We start from the raw sequence: 12,318 nt of genomic DNA, 5'->3' as shown, positions 1-12,318 counted from the left end.
CAAAAGAAAAGGAGAAATAGAAGATAAACTAAAAAATAAAACTATATTCTACAGTACTAAAACTGGAAGGTGTCCCAAATTTTGGAAATCAATAAAATTATGGAAGGCCTTCTGTCATTCCCTTAACATTTACTGAAAACTTACCACATGCTACGTACTATGCCAGATGCTGGTGACTTGTGGCAGGTATCATTCCAGACGCTGGTGATGTGAAAGACAAAATCTCCAGCCTCTAAAGCCTAATAATCTAGTAGGGGGTGGCACTTTAACAATTTGGGATCACAGGAGAAAAAGCAAGTAACTCTACCAAGGGACTTCATAGGGTGTTGTAATAATAACTCTGACTATAAGAGTTGGGACCAAACTGGTTCCTATGAGGCATATGAAGGTCAGATACACCCCCATTCTCTTACTTCGCCACCATCTCTGACACCAGCCAGTACCCGCAACGACACTCTTTCTCTACTGGGTTCAATAATTCATTGGAACAGTCCAGAGAACTCATGGAAACAATAAAACTGCAATAACAACTTTAATATAAACAGAATGAATATATGCAAAATGTGAGGTTCAGGAGGGGTCCCACCATGAGGCCTCAACACCTAAAAGAAGACCCACTTATATCTCAAAGGGAAGCAGGTTACCCTTCAGAAAACTAACGTTCATTCTCGCCCATCAGGGCACTTTCAAACTGGAAGTTCAACGATGTCACTCGACAGGCTCACCTAGGGTTCAGTCTTTAAACCCTGCTGCCACTGTATGGGTCTGTTCTGTTCGCTGCCACTTCTTTTAGTACTGCTATAGCCACCACTCCTTCGCCATCTGCTCCATGGGCCAACTCGCCCACCACCACTATAGTCTCTCTTCATAGGCCGACTCACCCACCACCACCACAGTCTCTCTCCGTAGGCCAACTCATCCACTACACCACAGTCTCTCTTCATGGGCCAGCTCACCCACCACAGCTAGTCTCTCTTGGTCTTCAGTGCTACTGCCCTTGATCCATACTACAGCTCCTTTATTTGGGTCTAGGAGAGAAGCTCTCAAGGAACTCTGGTGGTGCAGTAGATAAGCCCTTGGCTGCTAACCAAAAGGTCAGTGATTTGAACCCACCAGCCTCTCCACAAGAGAAAGATGTGGCAGTCTGCTTCCATTAAGGTTACAGCCTTGGAAACCCTATGGGGCAGTTCTACTCTGTCCTATAGAATCTCATGAGTTGGAATCAACTTGATGGAAATTTTTTTTTTTTTGGTTTACGTTATCAGTACAGGGGCGCCAGGTCCAAAGGACCACTTCTCTCCTAGCTCTCATGGATCAGGAAGCCACCAAAACCCTCTGTGAGACTGGCCATTTAAATGGGGACACTCCTTGTTAATTTCAGGGCGTGGCTTTCTAAACCAACTAATCCTTTAGGTGGATCATAAACCAACCGATCCCTGCAAGCCACTTCTGCAGATAGTAAACTGACTAAGCCCTGCCAAGTCACTTCTACAGACAGTAAACTGACCAACCACTTGAAGGACTGCAGTTAGAACAATTGTTTTGGGAGAATTACAAATCCAGTGCTAAAAAGACCATATAAAGAAACCCACTGAACCATAGCTATTTGCTAGGAAAAGAAAGGGAGAGGTGCAAAATAAGTATGATAATAATAAAGTAAAAATGACACAGAGAGCTAATATTTATTGAATACTTACCATATGCTAGGCCTTGTACACAAATTAGCCTATTTAATTCTCACACTAATCCTATAATTTCTCTTCATCTTCAGTTTATATGTGAGAAAACTGAGGGGCTATGTAACTTGTTAAAGGTGATAAAGTTATGTGGATTTGATGCTAACAGAGATCACATAAAATTAAGCTGTGAATGATTATGACCTGTTTGTGGAAATAGTAATAGCTTGGTATGGTATAGCACAGGATAAAAATAATGACAGCAACCAGCACTGGGGTACAGTGGTCAACAAAACAGAAAACATACTGCCTCTGCCTGAGTAGAGATTATGTCTAATCTTTCCCCTTACTCCCCATCCCTCACCATCCATGGAAGGAAACATTATCTCCCATCTTATAGATGCAGAAACTGAGATTTGGAGATGTTAAGTAAATTGCTTAAGGACACACAGTCATTAAGTAGCATAGCTAGAATTGAACCCAAGTCAGTCTGACCCAAAGCCCAAATTTACTCAACTTTACTGTGTAGCCTCTCTCTTACTCATTCAACAGAAGTGTACCAAGAACCTACCATATGTCTATCACTACTACTACGCTAGCAATACAGAGATGAAAGATATAAAGCCTGGCTTCAGGAAACTCACAGGCTAGTCATGACAGTCAAGCAAACTGACACTACAATACAGTGAGATATATATGCTACCACCGAAGTATAGACAGGATCTTATTGAAATACAAAGAAGGGTCCTTAGCCGAGACTGAGCCAGGGAATGCAGAAGTGCAGTTTTGAAAGGTAAGTAAAAGCTGGTTAAAGAAAGCAACAGAAAGGTGGTGGGACAGTGTTCTGGGGAAGGGAAGGGTACAGAGGAAGGCAGAGAGACACAGAAGAACACAGTATGTCTGAGGCTACAAGTCTGCTCAGTCTTGGGCAAGGTGCTGTGGGGTGGTCAGCAGTTCAAACCCACCAGCTGCTCCACAGGAGAAAGACGCGATGGTCTGCTTCTGCAAAGATTACGGCCTTGGACACACTACGGAGCAGTTCTACCCTGTCCTATAGGGTTGCTATGAGTAGGAATTGACTCAATAGCAACAGGTTTGTTTTTTTTTCTTTTTTTAAGCCCAAAGGAAAAAAGACCAGTCACGGCTACTAAATTATTTCAAGAGTCAGGGACACATCTGAGAAATATTTAGGAGGTAAATCAACAGAACTTGGTAGTAAGTTAGCAATTCTGACTACACTGTATATGTTTTTTAAATACACAAAAACTATGAGGCCCAGTGAGAAAACCTGAGAGTAACCACATAAAAATTCAGAGTCAACGCCATACTTGGTAAGGCAGCTTATTCTATAAGTCATTTTAGAGTTATTGTAGAGTTACAGAGTTAGCACAATCCACTTTTGAAATCTTAAGCACTGATAGGACAGAGGAACTTTTCTCAGTCAACTTCCTCTATCAGATGAATGGCTTCTTTAGGTATACTTTGTGAAGCTGATTCTCAGGAAATACTCAAGCAGAAGTCGGATGACCATGTGTCAGGGGTTTAATTTAAAAAGATTTTCATAGTAGATGACTCCTAGAGCTCCTTAAACTCAAGGTTCCACAAGAAGACATAACAAGTACATTATGATCACCATGTGTTCCAAGTCCAGATGTCTACAGCCATCTAATGGGGTTCAATCACACGGAATAATTCCAAACATTGGTCTGATATTATTATCAATTGTCTCGGTACTTAAAACCTAACATAGCCACATTTCCAATTACTTAGCTAATATGAAGAGTATACTTTTTAGGCTTATGAAATTAACTACAATGTCACAAATTCCTTAAAAAGTACAGTAATATTCAAAATGAGTTACAGAACTGACATCTCAACAGGAAAATGATCATTTCTGCCTCACTGTCGCCAAGCCCTATGTTTGACCACTAAATGTGAGGGGGGAAAGAAAAACTCATCTGGTGGGAGCAGAAAAATGCCCTGCAATATGCAGACAAGATGGGCCATCATTCCAGATCTGTACATCGCATCCCTTTCCTATTAGTTAAAGAGCACTGGTGCCATGTCACAAGCTCTTACAGAGATTCTTTGATTCAAGGAGCTACTCAGTGAAATCCAGGCTTCATCTCCAAATACAGTGCCTGCCAAGTCCGTGAAGAGACTCTGAAATCAGAAGAGTCAGTAAACAGTGTCATGAAATCCAACTCTTCACTTCCACATCCTGGGTGCAAAACGACAACACCAGGGTCACTAAATCAATCAATATTCTTATTTCTGGTAAATACTTAAAAAAAAAAATTCTACAATAAGGCTCATAAAACATAATTCAATGTCATGTCTGTAAGCAGGACTATAAGACTAGCAGGGAAAAACCTAATTAAAATATATAAAGAGCTTTCCACTACTGGCCAAGATGGAGTAACAGGGATGAAATTTAATCTTATGCCTGAAACAACCAGGGAAAAAAAATATATATGAAAGTTTTTCAAGACATGGAATATCAGGCAACAAAGGACAGTGATCCCTGACAGACAGGAAACAAACAAGGGGAGCCCTACAACTGCCCTAGCCCGTTGCCTTGAAAGTTTCCAGGCTGCAGAACGGGGACCGGGAACTCAGGCAGAGTGTGATGGTCTCTGAGTTGAGGAGATGGAACTGAGGCTAGAGACAGCAAGCAGGAGTGAGTACTTAAGCGGAGAAAGATGCACAGGTCTGTAGGGGGTATTCCTCAGGTTTTCAGCTGGGTACTTACAAATACATACTGTGAGTAAACTACTTAAGTATAGGGGAAATATCCACCCAAAGGATTAAAGGCAACACCTACAGCACACAGGAGGACCAGGAACATTCCTGTTCCCACCAGCCAGAGTACTCAGAACAGTTGTGCCTCAATACTGGGACAAAATTACCCCCAAACTAAACACTGCCCTAGCACTGTCTAAGAAAACTTAAAAGCAACCCCAAAAAGGCCATATCCTAGAACAAAGTTCAAAAGTATTTACAGAAATACAAAAATACCCAGTATCCAACAACAAGGTAAAATTCCTAGTGTCAGGCATACAGAGCAGGAAAAAAACAATCTATAATTAGGAGAAAAATCCATTAAAACTGACCCAGAAACATAGACTTAGTAGACACATTTAACCAGTCTTTATAACCATATTCCATACGTTCAAGAAGCTAGGAGAAAGATGGGACGTGGAAGATATAAAAAAGGCCAGATTTCTTGAGGAGAAACTATAATGTCAGAAATAAAAGATACGCTGCATAAAATTAACAGCAGATTAAACACTGCAGAAAAGAAGATGAATAAAATTTGGAAACACAGCGATAGACTATCCAAAATGAAACAAAGAGAAAAAAAAAGGCTGGGGGAAAAAAAAAAAACTGATCTGAGCTTTAAGACAACTTAACCAGGCTAACAGACATGTTACTGGACTTCCAAGAGGGAGGGGCAAAAATATTTGAAGAAATAACGGCCAAAAAATCTCCAAATTGGATAAAAACCACAAACCCACAGAGCCAAGAGGTTCAACAAACTCCAAGCACAAGAAACATAAGAAAAATATATAAACAATTTCATTTACAAAGAATTCTCACTCACAGACTCTATACCCAAATGTAATCTAGAAATTACTTAGACTAAAACTAGCCTTTAGGCTAACTTACTAGGTACAGTGTTGTAATTGACACTTTGGGAGAATATATTAAATCAAACATTAATCTGAGGAAAATGCTTAACAAAAATCTTAATGATGTAAAAACTAGCAAAACATAATTTTTAAAACAATGTATATTTTCTTACCCTGTCAGTTAAATAATTCATTAAAGTAAATCTGTGTTGATCTTATTTTAGCAAAAATTCTTTTTTAAGCAGCAATGTGCTTCTTTTTCTTAAATTTCTTTTCCTTTAATTTATACAGGTTATTCAGACAGAATTAGGACACTGAAAAACTTTTAAAGGAACTGAAAACACAGAAGCAGACTTGAGGTTTGGAAAAGAGTTAGTCCTCCTCCCAAAAAACAACAACATTGCAACCACTATTTCAAAATATACATTTTTTTTTTTAGTGTAAAACTGTACTCAAAGTGGGGAGTATCTGTTTTTAGTAGCCCGGCTAACTATTCAGGACTCAAAAAAACAACATTTAAATATTATTTGAAAAAGGAATCATGCAAACAAAAAAACATTGAAGTAGAAAACTAAATATATTTTCCTATTTTTGTGAACACGCCTATGTTTTAGAGTTCATTGAGCAAATTCTCAAATTTCTGTCTAAAAACAGGCAAATGAAGAGACAGAGGAACAAGTTCTGAGTATCTACTGTAATGGCTACCCTTCCTGTCATGTGCTTCCCCTAAAACAGAAGTCAATTTAGTCATTCTACCATTTTGCTTACAAAATAGTGGGATATTTCAAATATAAAAAATAATTCTATGGAAGAGCTGCCAAAAAACATATTCACAATCTCCAGAAAGAATTCATTTCTACATTCCTTTTTTCTTAAAGAAAAATAAAAACATACAGACATTTAGATAACATATACATTTAAGTGTCTACACAAATAAAACACTTTGGGGAAATGTACAGTAGTATAATACTTCCCTATAGGTTCAGCATATACATGAAAAATAGCACACAGATCTCTTCGGGCACACAGACTCAGAAGTTATCACCGGAACAGCTATTTATGGCTTTGACTTCTGCCTTCTTTTAAGCAGAAAAAAATCCTTTTTAATAAAATGCAGAATTGAAATTATATATCTAAAATTAGTAAAGCAAAACAGTACTTATTCTCTAGTAACAGATATTAACAATGCACTAAATTTCTACATAGATAAGAGAGAAGAATGTTTTGAAATTAAAAATTCCAATTGACTCTTGTAAATCAGATCCTATTCAAGAGAAATTATGCCTAAATACACCTTATTTTGAGCACAACTATAATATAATAAGCAGAATTTAATAACCTACATGCACGTACTTAGAATGCATGCATGCTCCAATACCTGTAACAATAAAAATGGACGTTTGTATTTCACTGATTCAGTTCCCAATACAATTTCAATATTCAGTTCCCAAGTCAAAAATGTACTTTTCTACTTAATATAAACATGTAAGACAAAGACATGCATGCTAAATTATTATCTAGTTGTCATCAAGACTTCAGTTACCTGCATTTCAAAACGCCTAAGAACACCTCAAAATCATCTCCCAAAATATTAAGCAATCTAATAATGCATACAGTAAATCATCTAACCGGGCTCTGGTTATTAAAAAAAAAAAATTAGAGGCATTTAAATTCCCTGCTACTGCAACAGTCCTCCTCACCAATCAGAACTATTGTTTGAAATTCTCTCTCTTGCAAAATCTGCTATTACTTCACCAGTTTAAGAATTTGAGCCATTTATTGTTAAACACGAAGCTTAGGAAGAAACATTTCTGCATCAAATGCACATAACTTCACAGTAAAGTTCCTCCCCCACCCCGAGAGGAAACTATGTTCATTTTCTCTCTTTCTCTCTCATTTGGCCAGATTATCCAAGAAGGCAGGCTACGGTTTGGATTTCAGCACTGAAGACTGTAAGCGACAATACATAGTTCACAGAACGCAATATTAAAGTTTCACCGTTTGAACAGGTAAAATTCCTAGATTGTGAGACATGTGCTGGGCCCGTAAGATGACCACTCCTGTTAAGGTCCAATTCCTGAACCACCTGGACTCTTCCGGCCGATAAACCAAATGAGGGGCTTCAAACAGAAAGCCTCTAAATTCACAACATGCAATCCCCCCCCCCGCCCCCAGAAAACAAGTTGTCCCGAAGAGAAGAAAAGAGCACTTACATGTGGAGCATGACCTGGTTCAAGAAGACCCCATCCACCAAAGCCACATATTCATCTAGGTGGGTCCCGTTTCCCGCAGCCAGGGGTCCAAACGTTTTAACCTAGAACAGAAAGCAAGCTCGTCAGCACGCCGCGAACGCCCACCTCCATCTCTGCAGCCACAAATACAACCAAGGACACCCCACTTACCCAAGTGACCAAGGGGCTGGTCATGAACTGTTCCAGAAGGGGAGTAAAAATCTCGCTCTCCATTTTACAGATGGTGTATTTGGGGGAAGAGGGGAAAAAAAAGAAAAAAAGGGAACTACCACACAAATAACGCTTGGGGAATGGGTCACTAGACGTTGAAGTAAGTAAAAATCAATGAAAGTCCATTTCCGCAAGGGAGGACAATCCCATCGTCCAGGGGGAAAAGGTCTCCCTCCTCAGAAAACACCCCAGAGGGGAAAGAGGCGAACTCCCGAGCAGCGGCTTCGACGGCCGGCGCGAGCGGCAGCCTGCGCGGGCAAGGGCTTCACCGGGCGAGGAGGGGCAGAGAAAAGGCATCTGGAGGAGGAGGAAGGGAAAGGGGGCTGGAGCAGCGAGACAAAAAGCCCGTCAAGGCTGCCCAGCTCCTGGAGGAGCAAGACGAGCGACGCCGCCAATGAATTAACCGCCAACGTCGGCTCGTCAGGCACAACGTTGGGGCTGCCGGTGGCCGCCCGGCCGGAGCGCGGCGTTCCCCTCAGCACGCTCCACACACACAGCGACCGGCGGCCGCTCCGAGCGACGGAGCCGCCCTGCCCGCAGCCCCTCACCGCCCACAGGCAGGGCTCGCCCCCTTCCCGCGAGCACACACCATCCCTCGGGCGCTCTCCCGCCGCCCTCACGCCGCGCCTCCAGCCCCCTTCCCCTTCCCCTTCCCCTCCCGGGGTGGGGGCCTGAACGTGAGTCCCTGACCCCCCAGCTTCCTAAGCCCCGCCGGCCTTTCCAGTCGGCCTCCGGGAGCTCCGGCAGAAAATCACCGCCGCACTCCGGCCTCCGCCCTCTCCGGAGGAGCGGGAGTAACGGCCACAGAACCGCAGGGCCGCATCACACCCCAGCCCGCGCCGCCCAACCACGAGCGCCGGCCCTCCGTCAAAGGGAGCGCCCCGCTCCCTCCGCGCCGATATCCTTCCGCCGGCTCCCCGCCCTTCCCGCGCCGCTGCCTCTGGATTGTGGGAGAAGAAAACCGCTGCATGAGCGCGCTCCCGAGCCGGCGCGCCCCCGGCCGGCCCCGCCGCCGCCCAGATGCCGCCGGCGGGCGCGCTCTCGCGGCAGGGCTGCGGTGGCCGGCGCCGCGCTCGCGCCCGCGCCCGCGCCCACGACGGCTGCCTGGACCCGGGCGGGGCGGGGAAGCCGGGGCCGGGGAAGGGAAGCCGGGGCCGGGGTCTGCCTGCGGGCTCGCTGGCTCCTGCTCGCTTGGGGCTGCTTTCCTCCCCCGGCGCCTTCTTTGATGCGCGAAGGAAAGGGAACGAAATCCCCTTTTTAAACGCGAGGGATGCAGACAGCCTTTTCGGACACTTTGATTTGATCTGTTGAGCGTGCTTTCGGCAGCAAAACGGAGTAGGGGAACTCGCTGCAGCAAATGGCAAAGACGCTTGAACCGCAAACTTTGCTCTTTGCTTTCTTTTTTTTTCTTTCTTTGCTCTTTAATCTAGTCCACTGAAGCGTGAATGTTCTTCAAAGTTACAAGTAAAATGTGGTAGGATTTTAAATGACTAGCAGCGTCTTTCAACATGTGGGTATTCCCTGACTGGAGCAAATGGGATTCAGACATTGTTTGACTATTTGGTCATTGAAAAAAAAAAAAAAATCCAAACAAATCAAGAGCTACTAAGAGGAGACGTTTGGCAGTCATCCAAGTTGGGCGACAAATAAACAGATTACATATTTAGTCATAAATCTCTATGCCGTGCACGATTTAAACAGTTCTCCAACAAAACCAGACCTTAACTCCTCATTTCCAGGGGAAATAAAGACCTTTTCCTGGGATGAAATAGGCATGGAAAAGATGATTTTTTAAAAGAAAATAAATATAGTTATACAGTTTTACAATGTGTGCTGTGTTCATGTTTACATAAATACCTACTTTCTGATGCTTCTGTATTTTAAATTAGTGGTAAAGATTTCTTGTCATAAAAGTGAATTAAGAAATAGCAAAATCACTTAATTACTAGTTGAGAGCCTGGGCCCTAGAGTCTCCCTGGCTAGTTCAAATCAGGGCTTCAACCCGGTTGGTTCTCGTTGGAATCCCCACTGAGAATTCGCAATTCTAACAAGTTCCCAGGCCACGCTAATGCTGCTGGTTAGGGAGCAGTTCTGAGAACCACTATTACAGCAGTGGTTCTCAAAGTTTATTGTACATAAAAATCACCTGGGGATCTTGTTAAACTGTAGATCCTGATTCAGTCTATCTGAGGTGGAAATGCAAATTTTCAGCAAGGCTTGGAATGGGAAGGAACTGATTCCAAGCCCTGGTTCAAATCCAAATACCAGCTGTGAGAGCCTAGGCACGTTACTGAACCTCTCTATGCTTCACTTTCTTCACCTGTAAAGTGGGAGTAATAACAGGGTTAAATGAAATGATGGTCTACAGTAATTGTTCTATAAATGTTATCGATGTAATTTTCATCCTTACTGCCCCCAAATGAAGACACTTAAGAAAACAACTTGAAATGTAACCTCTCCCACTTCACTTCAATTGCTGTAGAAAGGATCTTGCTTTGGGGAGTAGAGTAATAAATTCCTTCCAATATCATCATAATTGAAATTAGGATACACTGGATAATTACATGTGGTACTTTGCTAGGTGTTGTACACAGTAGAACCTTGCATTGCCCTGACCAGTGTGCAAGCCTCCCATCATCCTGGTTGCTAGCAACTCTTCTTTCAGCTCTTGATGACTCTTTCTTAATCACACTGCATTCTTTGCTGAATGGAATGCCAGAAAGAGAGCAGGAACCAAGAAGGAACATTGCTTTTAGGAGCAGCCCAATGCCGGCCATGTCCACTTTCCTTTGTAATCCCTCAGAAGCTTGGCATAAACAACATGGAAGTGTCTGTGCCTATACTGGGGTTAATGCTAACACAGACCAACCTGCTTCATTCACAGATTTTAAGAACCCGTAAAGTGTTAACACCAAGCGCAACAGGTTAAGAGCATCCTGGAAAGTGGTTACTGAAGGGTTAACGGAGGAGGTGTACATTTAGATAGCATCCGTTATCCAGTTTACATTTAGTGTGCAGCCCTCACAGAAATCTGGATTCCCCTCTAAAGCCAGATGGCTCCAGATGCATCGTGGTCTATCTTTAGGTTTTGCGCGCATGCATGCACACATACACACATACACACACACACACTCAACAAAGAAACATGAGGAGTTAATTGTAAAAACAGGAAGCTTAAGACCAGACTGAGGTCTGGAGGAACGTATGTGAAAATCCACCAATTCACAATTCCCTAGTTTAAAAACAGCCTTGGAAATGCTTTATAGTATCTCAGGAGTACAATCAGGAAATTTCTCTGTCTGGCAAAAGAGGGATGGTGCATTATATACAATTTAATCATCTTTGAATTGCAACATCCTATAAGATGAAATCCAAAAGTTTCCTATCATCCTTTCACTCAGGAAGAGATTTCTCAAGATTTCTTCAAGGTAATTTTCTTTTGAACTTTGTAGTCATTTATTTATGCTAAATTCATCCCTTCTTAGAACGTTAAATCCAGCAGAGTAAGACTTCGGAAAAATCATACCCATATGGTTGGATCTAAGTTATTTGCTCAGCTCTCTTCTAATCAGAAGCTAAGTGGTTGTAAAGGACCATGGTCCCCGATGTTAGGCATCATGGAGAGCAGTTCTTCCTGTGGCTTCCCTCTGCAGGCTACGCATCCATGGTACTACCCATATACCAAAAGCGCCTGTGTCTACCACCATCTTGATCCACATTTTAGGAGGTGATAGACTCACCCAAAACCAGGCTCCACAGTGACAAATATTTCAAAATACAGGCTTGCAAAGTTAATCATATTCAAACTAGCAAAATAAAGGCACCCCAAATACAACAGCAGAAAGGCACCATGGTTCATAATAGCCAAAAAGCAGAAACAACGCAGATGTCCATCAACTGATAAATGAATAAATAAAATGTGAAATATCTACACAATGGAGCCCTGGTGGCATAGTGATTAAGAGCTTGGCTGCTAACCGAAAGGTCAGTAGTTCAAATCTACCAGCTGCTCTTTGTAAGCTCTATGGGGCAGTTCTACTCTGTCCTATAGGGTCGCTATGAGTCAGCATCGACTAGGCAGCAACGGGTTTGCTTTATATCTATACAATGATATATTATTTGGCAATAAAAGAAAATGAAATACGGATACATGCTACAACATGGCTGAACCAGTTATAAAGGACCATATATTTTATGATTCCGTTTAATAAATAACCAGAAGAGACAAATTTATAGATACAGAAAGTAGACTAGTTGTTACATAGAGCCGAGGAGGTTGGAGGATTGGGGAGTGACGTCTGAGTGGTGCAGGGTTTCTTTTTGGGAAAATGAAAATGTTCCAAAATTGATGGTGGTGATGGATGTACAACTCTGAGAGTATACTAAAAGCCATTGAATTAAACATTTTAAATGGGTAAACTGTATGGCATGCGAATTATATCTCAATAAAGCTGTTTTTTAAAAAAAGAATGGTACAGCTCTTCCCTTTTTCCGCCATCTTGGAGCCTGTGGAGGCCTGCTGGGAACAGGACTTCTAAACCAGCAAGT

General features: G+C 42.3%; 1 protein-coding gene across 9 annotated transcripts in view; it reads right to left on the bottom strand.

Annotated features, from left to right (window-relative positions):
• Window positions 1-8,686, bottom strand: part of CCDC88A (coiled-coil domain containing 88A) — a 129,738-nt gene extending 121,052 nt beyond the window's left edge. For 5 of the 9 annotated variants that reach the window (XM_049870559.1, XM_049870561.1, XM_049870562.1 and 2 more), the window contains exons 1-2: window positions 7,711-8,686; window positions 7,522-7,622 (exon numbers count right to left, since the gene is read on the bottom strand). In XM_049870559.1, coding sequence (XP_049726516.1) covers window positions 7,522-7,622; window positions 7,711-7,773 — 164 coding nt within the window. In that variant the 5' untranslated portion in view covers window positions 7,774-8,686. The remainder of the gene's footprint in view (window positions 1-7,521; window positions 7,623-7,710) is intronic. The other 4 variants (XM_049870564.1, XM_049870565.1, XM_049870567.1 and 1 more) reach the window with 1 other exon arrangement.
• Between the last annotated feature and the right edge of the window lie 3,632 nt (window positions 8,687-12,318).

Source organism: Elephas maximus, chromosome 26 (genome assembly GCF_024166365.1).
Source record: "Elephas maximus indicus isolate mEleMax1 chromosome 26, mEleMax1 primary haplotype, whole genome shotgun sequence".
NCBI lineage: Eukaryota > Metazoa > Chordata > Mammalia > Proboscidea > Elephantidae > Elephas > Elephas maximus.
The sequence above is the reverse complement of the archived record's forward strand: the minus strand, read 5'-3'. Positions and strand labels throughout refer to the sequence as shown.